Raw genomic sequence first — 13871 nt, forward strand, 5'->3', positions numbered from 1 at the left:
CTAATTGCACGAAAATCGCCGCGTTAACTAGGACGGGGCCGCGGGATGGGGCGGGGCGGGAAATGGCGGCGGAAGGCTCAGCCCGGCCGCCGCACCACGTGACGGGGGGGCAAGATGGCCGCCTTCCCCTGGTGAGCCGGTGGGAGGGGGCCGGGGGCGGGCAGGGCCCGGGGCCGAGGTTCCTGAGGGGGTTGCCGGGCTCTGCGGCTCCGTGAGGGGAGCGCGGGGGGCACGGCGGGGGGAGAAGCCTTCGGGAAGCGAACCCCGGGGGGGCTCGGGGCCGCTGGGCCTGAGGGGGCTGAGGGGGCGGCGGGGGATCCTGGAGCGTCCCTCGGGGTCGTGGCGCCGCGGTCCCCCCTCAGGCTGCCGGGGAAGACGGGGGGGAGGCGGCTGAGGGGGGTGGTGGCTGAGGGAGCGGGCTGCTGAGAGCCTTTACGGGCTCTTCGTTTGTTTGTTTTCCCGAAGTAAACAAGAAAAATAGTTTAGAGCAGTTCGTTTTTTGGCCTGGTGTGATCCTGCTGCATTTTATGATGCCCCTCTAAGAGGAAGGGGCAGGGGAGGTAACGGAGGTTCGGTCCCGCCGTGCCCAGGGGATGTCGCTGTTGATCCCCATCGGAGCCTCCTTGGTGGGTACCGTGAGGTGAAGATTGCTGTGGAGAGAATTTAATTTTGCTACCAAGGGCTTTAGTTTCCATTAATTACCTCATACGAGCTAACTGGGACTGGGCGCTGTGGTTGTGGGCACGCGCTGAGGAAGCAGAGCCCAGGCAGCAACACGAAATGTTTCCACAGGAGCGCAGCATCCCGCCGGGGAAGCTGCATCTTCTTTGTTATTAACATGAGCAAACGTTTAATATAAAGTGGAAATAATTTGTAGCTGTAAAAGTTTGTTGATGGAAACCAGTTGAAATTTTATATCAATGTCAGAGCCGTGCTTTCTAAACTAAAGCATTTTGTACTGCAGTGAATTTAAAACGTGTATTTACACAGCTAAGAAAATCTGAGGGTATAAAACAGTTGTAAGCCATCTGGTGGCTGCTGGAATTGCTGGCGTGCCCTTAGCGTGCCCTAGTGACCCTGCAGAAACTGCAAGGAACAGGCACGGCTGCAACTCCCAGCTTTCTGGGGGGCTGGGAGCTGAAACAGCTCCAGTAGCCTGTGGGGTAGGGTAATAGCAGTCCCAGGAGAAAGGACCGCTTGCCGGGAGGAGGTTGGACGTCTGGCAGGCGTTCAAGGTTGATGGCAACCACAGTAATCCTCCTGTGTGAAAAAAGCTTGAAAACTGCTGTGGAGAAAGTACCTGCAGGCAGGGGCGTATCCTGCTGCATGCACTGCAGGTGGAACCCTGACTTGGCCTGAATCTTGTTTTCTCCTGGAAGCTGGCTGTGCTGCTGTGGCCGAGAAAGGAAAGCTTAATCTGCTTTCCCTAGAGGAGAGGCAGAACATCATGGCAAAGCGAGCTTGAACTCCTTACTCGTATTAGTTCCATTACAAGCTGTGTTGATCACTTGATCACATTGTAAATGCACTTTCTAAAGACTTATTTACGGGGTAAACAGCTCTTCTTCATTCCCACATGTGTATTTGATGCGTATGCATGCCCAGTGATGCCTTACGGTGTGGTTAGAATAAAGCTATTTTGGCCTGGGAATGGTGTGCCAAGGGGGAGCTGTGAGCAGCGTCTCTCTTTACTGTTGGTGTGGAAATATAAGTAAAGGAGGGTATGGAAATACTGACAGAACGGTAAGAGAGCAATAGCAATGCTGTAATTAGGAAGCCAGAGTCTGTCGGAAAGATTGTTCACCCAAATGCTAATTAACCCATGAAGTAAGTGAACAAGGAGAATAATTGAAGCGTGGGACAATAGTAAATTACAGAGACTATTCCTGTGTAAAGAATGATGCATGCAGTTGACATCTTTTTTTAGTTTCTTTTTTGTCCTGCTTTGACTTAGAACTCTAGGGAAGAGTAAGCTTTACCTGGACATCTCTGTTCTTGCAGTTCCACAGGAACCAAGGGCATGAGAGCTGAGGAGGGAGTTTTACTCCTTCTTAAACGTTCTTTGAATAGGAATTTTAAATTCAACTTTTTTTTTTTTTCTTCTCTTTTTTAGGGAGGCATGTATGGTATATAATATTTATATTAGAGCTGGATCCTTCACACAGCTGAAATTCTTCCTAATGACTTTGTGTCTGAGTAGGAATAGCTGTATACATTAGCTTTTGTGGGAAGGATGTGTATTACGTGGGGGGAATGTTTTGTTTCTGTTAGGAGCCTGATTCAAGACACCTTTACAAATCCACTGTTTTCACTTGTGGATGCTTTACTTACATAAGGCCTTAGTGCATGCTATAAACTTTCTCAAGATCCTGAAGGAACCAGGAAAGAACAAAAATTTTTTTTAAAGAAATCAAGAAATTGTGGCAGGTTGAATGCAGAGAAAATTATTTTAAATATATTTTTTTAGGTTTTAGTTGTTACTCCCTGGATCTCGTTCTGCTTTAGTTCTTACCTATTGCTGATGGAAGGTACCACGTGGTAGCTGTGATGTTATTTGTTTGGGGAAGGCAGGTGTCCTCTGTATTTTTGTGACCTTGCGTTTTCAGTTCCCTGTTTTAACAGTACTACTATTGCATACATGAAATGAATTCATTTCACATACTGATGTGTTGTAAGAGATATTAGAAAGCATGTGTAACTCTTCGTTCTCTTTTAAAGTTGTCACCAGTGTTAGTCAGGGAAGTTGTAGTTCCCCCTTTTCTTCCTTCCTACATTATCAAGTGTTTTTAAAAGCCTTTTAAAATATAAAATTATTTAAGCAATTAAAAATAGGATGGATGGTCTATTGTAAAAAAGAGCAGTGTGCTTAAATTGTGGTTAATAAAATGTATTACTCTTAGTTCCTAGTGGTAACATTATTTTACTCCAATACTTTTATTTACGTTGATTTCTGGAATCAAGTCATTTTAAAATTAGAAATGGAGATGGTTCTCTCTTAATTTCAGATTAGAAATAAAAATTGAAGTGCCTACGGTTTTGTGATTTATTTCACTTAATGACATACTTAATTTTGTAGGAGAGGCAAGGCTTTTTATACAAGGGCTTGTCCACAGTGCAAGCATACAAGTACTGATAGGTTTTTTCCTCATCATTTTACTGTTTTGACTTTCATTATGAGTACAGTGAACAGATGGAAATAGATTTCCCATGAAAGAGCTTTGCAGCTACACAAATTAATCTGTGCAGGCCCTCATTATATCTGTGCACAGTCACTCAGATTTCTTCCCTTGTGTTTTCACACTTATCTTTTTCCTTCACTCTGACAGCTCAGTTTAAAAGCTGTGTTTAATAATCTCCATCAGCCTGTCACACAGTCATATGCTTGGTTAAATTGCCCTTTTTGTGTTGTTTGGAACAGAAGAGAATACAGCTGAGAGAATACAATTGAATGGTTGCAAGTAAAATTTATTCACTTTTAGTTTATGTAACTGTAAGTAAAGAGAGAAATTTTAGTCTGTCAGTTGAGTTATTTTCCAATATGTGTTTTTTTGTAAATATGCCTGCATCTGTGTAGACATAAGAGCTGTTTCTCTGTTCATAAGTATGTGATTATTTATATGCATATATACTTATCCTTTAATCTTGTTTTTTAAGGCATGCAAGATCACGGAACTATGTTTCAGAATCTGATGTGTGCAAACTGGAATCTGTACCCTTGGATTTTGGTGACTACCATCCGTTAAAACCCATTACAGTGAGTTTCTTTTTGAGCATTTGGAAAATGCTCAAATCAAAACTGATTATGTTCCGCCCTTACTTCTGATCCTTCAAAATTGAAAGGCTTTGAAACTGGTGGTGGTACTAGCTGCCTTCTGTGTTAGTGGCCTTTTGTTCTAAAGGTATGAAGGTTTATTCTGTTGTTTGTCCTTTACAGAAATTTGCTGGTCCTGTTACGCATCAAAAATGGTCCCCAACTGACATAGCATCCCAGCTTGTGGGTTTTCTTGGTTGCATTAAATGCTGAATAATGGATAAGTTTGAAATCAAATTGTTGCATTACAAATAACCTGCATAATTGCTTGATGTAAGATTTGTTTTGGGTTAACTTCCAGTCAGCTGTATGCTTTAAAACATTTATCACTACTTTAATGTACGAGAGGCTTTTAAAAATGCGGATGTACAAAAAAAAAGCTTCAGAGAGATGATAGTCATACGCTAATGAATGATAAATGGACAGCAGCTTCTACTCGCGAAGGTCAGCAGGGAGGATAAGATGAAGTCCTTAAAAGTGGATTTGATGTTCAAGGCTTGTGTATTGCGAAGGAAAAGTAAAGATCAGACTGGCAGAGGAAATGAATAGCAAGAAAGAGGTTGCAAGAGAGCGAAGAAAACAAATAGTGAAGAGGTACTAGAAAGAAATTTAGAATGGATGTTCTTAGAGTTCTGTACACCCAGGACTGAGAAGAAGGAAAAAAAAAAAAAAAGTGATGGGAATGCTCCCAGACTCAGGGGGAAGAAGATGTGCTTCAATTTAAATGCCAATGCTGATTCCAAAGACTTTCTTGTAGGTGGGTCCTTGCTTTGTTGCAACAGTCCAGTGTGTGTAGTCCGTATTTTGATCTTTTATTGAAGGGAAGAAAGGGAAGACAATGACTTTTTGTTAAATGGTTTTGAACTTTTCTTCCAGGTTACTGAATCCAAGACCAAGAAAATGAGTCGGAAAGGAAGTACTTCATCTACTTCCTCTTCTTCTTCAAGTTCGATGATGGATCCATTGAGCAGTGTTTTGGATGGTACCGATCCCTTGTCGTTATTTGCAGCAGCTGCAGATCCTGTGATTACTACTGCTACCATGGTAATAACTAAAAATGTCAGAGTTATCTCAACTTCATAGAGCAAAATGACAAAGCCAGCTCTGGATAAAGTATATTTGTCTCACCAATTAGATGTTTAATGTAAATAGAAAATATATGGTATTAATAGAAGGAAGTATTTCCATTTACCTGTTTTATGTTGATGTATATTTATTTAAATAGTTTTTTTTTTTAATGTAGTAACTCATGGAACAGTCAGTAAGCACTCAAAATATCAAGCTGAACTTTATCAGTCTTTTTTTCTAGATTTGTATTTAACATTTGCACTCGTTCTCTCCTCATAGGATAATACACGAAAGAAACGAGATAAAGATGACAGCTCAGCAGTAGGAAGTGACTTTGAACCATGGTCAAGCAAACGTGGTGAAATCCTTGCTAGGTACACAACAACTGAGAAGCTCTCTATTGTAAGTGGCAGCTTCTCCAATTTTATTTATTTATACTAGACCTATAATGGATCTTGGATGCCGCTGTTCTGTGATTTTTCTCCTGAGTAAATTTTCTCCAAAATTTCGGTTTTAATGTTGTAGAAGGCTGTTCCACAAACTTCCACTTCTAATTTGTTGTTCAGACCAAAGGTCTGTTGATACTTAGGAGCTATCACTTTGTCTTTTCATAACAATAGAAATAACTTGTCTTATGTCCCTTTCTAAATTATTAGAGGCTTCATTAGCAATGTTATTACCCTGTGCATTCTTGGAATGCTAGCAAGAACATGTTTTCTAAAAGTCTGTGTTTTCTGTTTATTCACAGAACCTGTACATGGGATCCGAAAAAGGTAAACAGTTTCTTTATATCCAACAGTAAGAGTCTTTGCTTGAAGTAGGATACAAGTGACAGATTAGTAACCAGGAGTAGTTGAAATGTGGTTTCCACACATGCACGCCTACGCACCCTTCAGTATATGCTTGGATCTATGCTTTTTTGTGAATAAGTCATCTGGATTTTTACTTAAAACAATTACTGAAAATAAACCAACAAACCACCTTGTCTTGAGTTCCTGTAGGCTAATGAATTCCTGATTATGTGTTGTGGAAGGAAATAGAATTCACTGCCTTTCACTGTAGTTTAAAACTTTTTTTCCATTTCAAGTGAGTACTGATGATTTTTTGAGGATCATATTTATCGACTCTTCTGCTTGCTGGAAGGGAAGGCAAACAAATCCCGTGGGAACTTCTCAGTTATTTTTTTACATGAAAGTGAAATGATTTCAACTATATGCTGAGCGTTTGAAAAATAACCAGATCTTAAATTTTTCATTATATTTTCTAGTGAAGCAATTCTGAGTTATGTAGTCATAGCTGATTGCATATTAAATCAGAATATTTATGTATGAGTAAATGTGCAGCATTTAAGTTTCTGAATAAAATGAAATACTTCTTTGGATCGAGAATGGTCAAGAGCTGAAACAGGATGTCGAGAGAGGTTATAAAGTCACTATCCTTACATATCATTAATTTGACTGGATAACCTGCTATAACTTAAAGTTGGCCACAGACCTCCAGAGAGCTTTTCTGACCTAAATTATCCTATGGCTCTATCCAGTCGTTTTCTCCATACCAACAAAACTTACAAGAAAACCTCAAGCTGTAATTATATGTAGTTTTGATTACTTGTCATTCCATGTTCAAAGCAAATGTAGGTAGGATTAAATGTTTGTCTTCAGAGAATAGCTACCAAATGAATTCAACTACCTGGCTCCTGTCACATGGAAGTGTGAGTTTGTCAATCTCCTTCAGGTTTGTTTCCCTTCTGAAGTTCAAGTGAAACTAAAATATGGTCCCCTTACAGGAAAAGCTACCGCTACTGGCTCAGCAGTTTCTGAAAAAGTGAGAACTAGGTTAGAAGAGCTGGATGATCTGGAAGAGGTAAGAAAGGTTTTGGTCCAATTACGTTGCTGTTTGAAAAGTGAAATAAGCTGGTGAAATAAAAATCTTCTGTGAAACTTTTTAAGAAGGTCCTGAATCTGCATATGCTTATGCATTATTTAGATAAATCTATTCTCCACAGTAACTTCGATCTTTGTAGAATTTAGGCCAAATCACTCTATCTTGTATCACTAGAATTTGTGATCCAAAAATTCACCTTATCTGCCAATGTCAATTAACATTTGTACTGTTTATGGTCTGCAGCTGCTGTAAAACTTCATGAAGCCTAACATTCTGAACATTGGATAATTTTGTATGTTTCTAGGTTGCAGAAGCTGCATGTTGTCTACCTGAACATAATTATGTTGTATTTACTTATTTAGTTGAAACACTGAGTATTCAAATTGTTCTCAAACTGCAGTATTTTTCTGAATAAGGCCGAAGTGTTGTGTAACTTATTTTCCTAAAACCTGAATCTGTAGGCTACTGCTACAGTTGCTTTGGATAATGTTTTGAAACTTCTTAACTAACTTCAGCTTGCCTTTTGCCTGAGCAGGCACAGTTCTAATAGTTAAGTTTCACAAATACAGGATTGGCTTCTTGGAGTAGAAAAATACAGAATCCCTTACTGTAAGGTAAGGTGTAGCCTTGTGTGAAACTGTAACCGCATTTGCATTTTCTCTCTTCATCTATGATTGTTTCTACTTATGGTTGTTTCTAGATATTCAGATATTATGAAGCGTGTTTTGAAATACAGCTTGATAATAAATTAATCAGAATTTGTCCTAACAGTATTATTTTATTTTTTTTTAGTATCACTGGTACATTTACTGAAGACCATTACAAAGTTAAGAAGGGAAAGTGAGGGAATTCTCTAATAAGTTGTTTTTTTTCCACAGTGATTTGACTCTATAATAATGAATCTCTCCTTTCTTCTTCTTCTTCCTTCTCCCCCTCCTTTCCTCTCTTATTAATTAGACTTGTGTTTTCTTGCAAGGGGTCACAAAAAGAGCTGTTGAACTTGACTCAGCAGGATTACATGAACCGAATCGAAGAACTCAACCAGTCTTTAAAGGATGCTTGGTCCTCTGATCAGAAAGTAAAAGCTCTGAAAATAGTCATTCAGGTCAGTGTTACGTTTTTGTAGTAATTGCAGCTTGCCACCTGCCTGCTCATTATTATCTCTTAGTGCTCTGTGGACATAATTGTTAAGGACATCATGTGGCAGTTCTGAGGATTTTGATTAGGGTATGTGGGGCAGAATTTCCATTAAAAAGAGTGGCCAAAAGACAGATGTGCAATTTTTACCCGATTAAAGAGAATTATAATAAATAACATGTTGTTGATACCAGCTTCTCTAGGACTTGGAATTTCCTTTCCTTTTCTCTTCTTCCCTACCCTAGGATGATAATGTCTTTTGGAATCGTCAGTGTTCCCCATTCAGATCTGATATAGGACCCTAGCAAAGTGCAGAAAACTCCTTGTTTGTTTGTTTGTTTAATCTTCTCCACAGTCTTCCTCTTCCTCTGTCTCATCTGAGGTCATGGACTGTGAGGGGGGCGCAGGGAGGAATGGGACAATTAAATGTTCTCTTGTTTGGCTTGGCCTTTAAAAGATGCCACAGGCAGAGTGCATCAGAGGACAGAGGAGATAATGACATCCTTAAAAGCTGTAAAACTGATGTAATGCTAATAGTCATCAAGAAGGGTTATATAAAATCAGGAGTTTTTTTTTCATGCTGGATACTCTTGTGAAAACTGTTAGCAGCAACTTCATCTTAAATTGTGGTAAAGACAATAAAAGAAATGACGTGTAAATAAAGGGAAGTCAGGAAATGATACGTAACCTAAAGTGTCTAATGTTCTATTGTAATATGATGAAGTCAGCAAATTATTCTGAAAAAGAATCATGTCATTGTGAAGTGTGTGAATACTTTAATGAAAGATAATAAAATGTTAGCAGTCTTTGGAGGAGGAAAAAAGAGACACAGAGGCACTGTATTTATGGTGCACTAATACATATGCATGTATACAGCATGCACTGATAATCTGCACGTTCATACTTTGTAAAATAATATTAAAAACGATGTGATTAATGTTTTTGAAATAACATTGTTTCTAGGATGGGGTTCAGTACTTCATTTTAGGAAAGTTGTATCAAAATTGCAGGTACTTCTTTCTGTGTATTGTTCACTCTGTGTTTGAATTTTGTACTGCAGATGCTCATCGTTAATTGAAAGACTGGTGAGAATGAAATAGGTGTTTGGGTAATTAGCATGAACACAAAAATCCTTCATAAAGGAGTCTCTATATAACTGATAGTTAATTCTATACTTATAAAGCAGGATAGAGTAGAAACCTGACAGTTTTTCTTGTTGCTGCTGCTTCTTCGTAAGCTGCGTAATTTAAAAAATCCAGCATCCTCGTAGAAAGCTCAGTAGTTCCCTTGACGTCAGGCTGTGATTATACACGTAGTCTATCACTGTTAATGTCACATACTCATCAGTCTGCAATAGGAGGAGTAAGTTTAGCCTTTTTATATTTTGATTATTTTCAGAAATGCATACTGAGCTGGAAAAAGTAATTTAATTTGAATGCCAGGACTATCTTGATTTCAGAACTAATCATTGAATTACACGAGTTATTTGGCTATGGGGACAGAACCTTCATCCTCTCTGTGAGAGTTTTAAAGAGCTTGAGTGCAGAAGGAGTTCTGGTTATTAAGGCAGGATCTGAATTTATAGCACAGTAGCTACATGTGAATTGCTAAGTGCCTTTATACAAGATGCTTTACTTGTCAAGACAGAATAAGCTAAGCTACTTACTCAGAGTAAGCTGAAATAAGTTGATTATGTGTGTGAGCTCTAAAAACAGTGGTATGTGTTTGTGGGATAAGGAGGCACTAACCAGCGGCTGAATTGCCTTTCTGTCAGGGTGCCTCACTGACCACACAGCAGGAACGATTTTGCTCTGTGTGCAAGATGCAAATGCACTCACCTGTCTTTGTGGTGCGCTCCTGAGTTACTCCCTGATATTAAAGCAAAGAGACTAAGGGTGCCTGTCTTTGAAATAAGCTCAAATGTTATGATTTACTTGTTTTAAGAAAGCAGTTGTGGGATATCAGATTGCTTCCTGGATTTTTGGAATGCAGTGAAAACTTGCACTTTATTTACTTACCCATTAAAGCAGGGGCAGAGATGTCAGGGAATGCTGTACTTGGCAGTCTTAACTAGAGACCAGAGAAGACACTTTGGGCTCACGCAGGGATGAGGTGAAGCGCTCTCCCCCAGTTGTTTGCTTCTGCAGGCAGAAGCTGATTCTTGTGAACAAACTTCAGCCAAAGTTTGTGACTGCAGTTTAGTCTGCAGTTTTTGCATAACCTTGGAAAACAAGGTATAGCTTGAATAAATATCTTATAAATATCTTAATTTGTCACTGTGTGTTTTAAGTTCACGTGGTAAATTGACTTGTTCCTACCAGGACTTACATACAGCAGTGCTAGAACTAAATTGGCTGATCCATTTCAGATGTGACTTTGCACCAGCTGTCATCGTAGGCCAAGTGCCTCAGTCACGTTGTGTGCCCGGGTGTGGTGATTGATTAAATTCCTCCCTAGAGCTGACTATGGACCAAGTGGCTTGTTTCCAAAATGTTAAAAATCGTTATGGGAGCTGTAAAGATGTGTTTAAAAAGCTCATTAGCTAAACTTTTAAAAATTTTTCTTAGTTTATTCTATATCAAATTTTGTCTTTCGTATGGATGCTTAGGTCAAGGATAGGAAACTGAATAATACCCTTTAAAAAGTTGTTTTAGAGAAGTGCCTTTTTATGCTGCTTCTGGAAGAGAATTTGTCTTGTCTGAATGAATGCATGGGTCTGCAGGGTCAGCTGAAATTCTGCAGTATGGATTACCCTGTATAAAGGAAAAGCAGGTCTGTGACACTCTGCTGGAAATGAAGAATAACCTGAAAAATACAGAGTAGCATGATTCATTATGCTAGAGATTTTTGTGCTTTTTGCTGGATAATTCTTCATGTTGGTTCTTTCCGTCTGTAGGTATTAATTTGGTCCAGTCTGTGAGGAGTGAAAGCACAAACTTGAATTGTCCTCTAAATTTTTTTTTTTCCCCTTGCAGTGTTCTAAGCTTCTTTCAGATACAACTGTAATCCAGTTTTATCCAAGTAAATTTGTTTTAATTACAGATATCCTTGATACTTTTGGTGAGTATCTAATTTACAAGACTTATTACACAATTGTTAATAATATGAAATAATGTTTTCGTAATTCTAGAAACCATTGAATAAAAAATACAAAATACCTTTGCTTTTCCAGTGATCTGCTATGCTTCTGTGTTCTTTTTTTGTTTTTGATGTAGTAAAAGTGCTGAAATAGCTGTTTTATAGTGAATATTTTCCAACATATATGCTTGGGAACCAGTGATACGAATGTGCTATACAATTGTTCAGAAACTTATAAGTGAAATCTTTAAAAATCAAAATACTTTTTGTAGCAGTTCTGTGTTTTGTGTGTTAGTGAACATCTAGAACAAAACTGTAGGAAAAAAAAACACACATGATCTCTGAATTTCAATGTCTAAAATGCTATAGTTATTATGAAAATACTTTACTTTTGACAACCTCTTGACTCTCAATATTTCATTCTGTGTATTTGTCTGGAAGTTTTCTTTAGCTTAGTGGGGATTATGAAGTGATCTAAATGTAGTTACCAAATTATTTAATCTATTTAATGATCTTTTAGGTGAAATTGTCATTCAGCTCTGTCTGACTTCCTTGTTTTTCTGCTGTGTTACGGAAAAAATTTATGGTGGTATTCAAAGTTGAAGGGTATTAATGTTTAGCAGGATATGCTATGACATAGAACCAATTGTTTTTTCAGTGCTTGCTTCCTCTTTGTTCTTTCCTACTTTCAGCAAAGTTGCTGAAGATAACATAATATCCAAACCCTGCAAAGACAGGACACCAGCTGTCCTTCCCAGGCCTGGGAGAAACCTGACCTGTGTGCTACTCTGCACTTTATGGAGCCAGATAACATTTTTTGTGTGTGCAAAGAGCTGAACTCAGACTATTAAGATTTCAGCTTCACTAGAGGGCAGCATGATGTTAACATTCTAAAAAGTTTTTTTTTTTTTTTTCCTGATGATTTCAATTCATGCTGAAGAAAGAATCATCATTTAGTGTTTTTGCTGTTTAAAAATGGCTTATATTTTTTTCTTTCTTGAAACAGGTAAACTAGTGTATGAAAGAATTCTGTCAATGTGCATGGACAATCGTGTCTCTTTGTCAGGTAACTTTATTTCTAATGTGTGCTGCTGGAATAAATCATGTCTGAACTGATTTGAGGAAGAATTTGGGAAGAGGGAGGGAGCAGGCATTCACCGAGCTGGTGATCACTTTACTAAGCAAGTGTGATCTTTTGAGCTTGGGCCTTTTTCATGTTTTCTGTTGAAGTTCCAAAATAATATACAAGTGTAATTTGACAGTTACAGTACAAGTGTACAAGGAGAAACCTCTTTAGGAAGTCTTCTAAACATTCTATTGAAATATGGGCATGTCCTTGTATTGTGAAGTGTATTAAGTGCCTCATCCTGAAACACAGATTTTTTATTCTGTACTTGGCACTACAGCAGTAACATTAGGTTGCAGTTAAATCCATAGAATTTGAGCCAGAGCCTGAAAGCAACCAATATTGATGTTTGAAATAAACTTGCAGAAAATCCTTCAATTTAGCTGTTGTGGATCTGACAAACATTAATGAGGGCAGACAGTTCTTGTACCACAACCTAATTACTGAGCACAGCTCTGGAGAGTTGAGCTCATGCTGCAGCTGTAGAGCTGCCCAGGGCATTGCTGGTGGGAGCTTCTGGAGCAGCTATAGCAGTGAGAGGGAGAAGGAAGATCTCTGCTGTGCTTGCCGTGCGCATCTGTGTGAACGCCAGAACCCCAGGGGCTTTTAGGCTCAAGCTCCACATTGGTCAAGAACTCCTTTGGTCCTAGCTGAGGAAGAGCGACTTCCTATATTCAGTCTGCATCAGTAATGCAGCTTCTCTATAGTCTCGGAAGTGGAACACTTCTGTGTGGAACAGGGTGTTCTTACCTTCCAAGAGCAGGGATGGGACACCACTGGTTTCTAAATCTGCTTCAGAAGGAGTTTGTAAGCAGATACTCACAGCAGAAGCTGTTTGTGTAGCTTTAGCACTGAGAGAAGAGGGACTCAGCCTTCCCAACCATCCTGCTTCAGACCCATGTGGGTTACCAGAAGCCTGTTTTGCCTTCTGTTTCAGGCATCCTAGAGAAAGAGGAGGCAGTTTGCCATGCAACTGCATGCCCACCTGACCAGAGTGCTGTCCCCATAACCCATCTGTTCCTCCCTGGGATGGCAGCTTTTTCCTGCTGGCAGCTGATGTAATTAGTCCCGGAGCTCATGAGGAGACTGCACTGCAGTGCTAGGTGCTTAGTGAAAACAGCAAGTGTTCTCTCGGTGCTTAATATTGCCCACCCCTTCCAATATGGTTTCAAGTAATATTCTTTAAAAAATACATCAGACTTCTCAAGTAAATAATTAGAGTGCTTAAACCTCATCTACCATCTGTATATGTGTGCATTTGGTATAGATTACCTATGTGTTATTTTATAATTTCTGCTTTTATGGGGAGGCAGGGGTTAGATTTCTCAAGCAGCAGATCCAGGATTAGCTTTGGGTGCTTGACTTCAGTTTCTGATATGTTACTTAATGCAAGTTGTTTTTTCTAGCTGCCCGTATACTCAGTTCTTATTGCTGCAAGAGAAGGCTGAATCAAGCATATTACTTAGTTTATTTTGGTGTGCCTAATTTCTTGCTGAAAGGAAAGAGAGTACAATTTTAAATCTAGACTGAAAAGCAACTTGTTTCCAGAAGGAATGTACCTATTTCTGTTTTGTTTTTTTTTTTCCCCAGATAATTTTTCTCCAGAGAGCGTTAACGATACTGCCAAAGAAACATGCTTAAACTGGTTTTTCAAAATTGCTTCCATCAGAGAACTCATTCCCAGATTGTATCCTTGTCAGTGAGACAGGTTTTTCATAGATCTTTCCAAAAATGAATGTGTTTACTGTAGCAAAACTCACAGTAATC

At 39.1% G+C, this 13871-nt stretch overlaps 1 protein-coding gene across 2 annotated transcripts in view; it reads left to right on the forward strand.

Annotated features, from left to right (window-relative positions):
- The first annotated feature begins 89 nt into the window (after nucleotides 1-89).
- Nucleotides 90-13871, forward strand: part of VPS35L (VPS35 endosomal protein sorting factor like) — a 55679-nt gene continuing 41897 nt past the window's right edge. For both annotated transcript variants that reach the window (XM_082772846.1, XM_082772847.1), the window contains exons 1-10: nucleotides 90-131; nucleotides 3655-3754; nucleotides 4688-4855; nucleotides 5159-5281; nucleotides 5628-5652; nucleotides 6666-6742; nucleotides 7740-7868; nucleotides 10876-10960; nucleotides 11985-12044; nucleotides 13695-13791. In XM_082772846.1, coding sequence (XP_082628972.1) covers nucleotides 115-131; nucleotides 3655-3754; nucleotides 4688-4855; nucleotides 5159-5281; nucleotides 5628-5652; nucleotides 6666-6742; nucleotides 7740-7868; nucleotides 10876-10960; nucleotides 11985-12044; nucleotides 13695-13791 — 881 coding nt within the window. In that variant the 5' untranslated portion in view covers nucleotides 90-114. The remainder of the gene's footprint in view (nucleotides 132-3654; nucleotides 3755-4687; nucleotides 4856-5158; nucleotides 5282-5627; nucleotides 5653-6665; nucleotides 6743-7739; nucleotides 7869-10875; nucleotides 10961-11984; nucleotides 12045-13694; nucleotides 13792-13871) is intronic.

Source organism: Aythya marila (genome assembly GCF_965140915.1).
Source record: "Aythya marila genome assembly, chromosome: 15".
NCBI lineage: Eukaryota > Metazoa > Chordata > Aves > Anseriformes > Anatidae > Aythya > Aythya marila.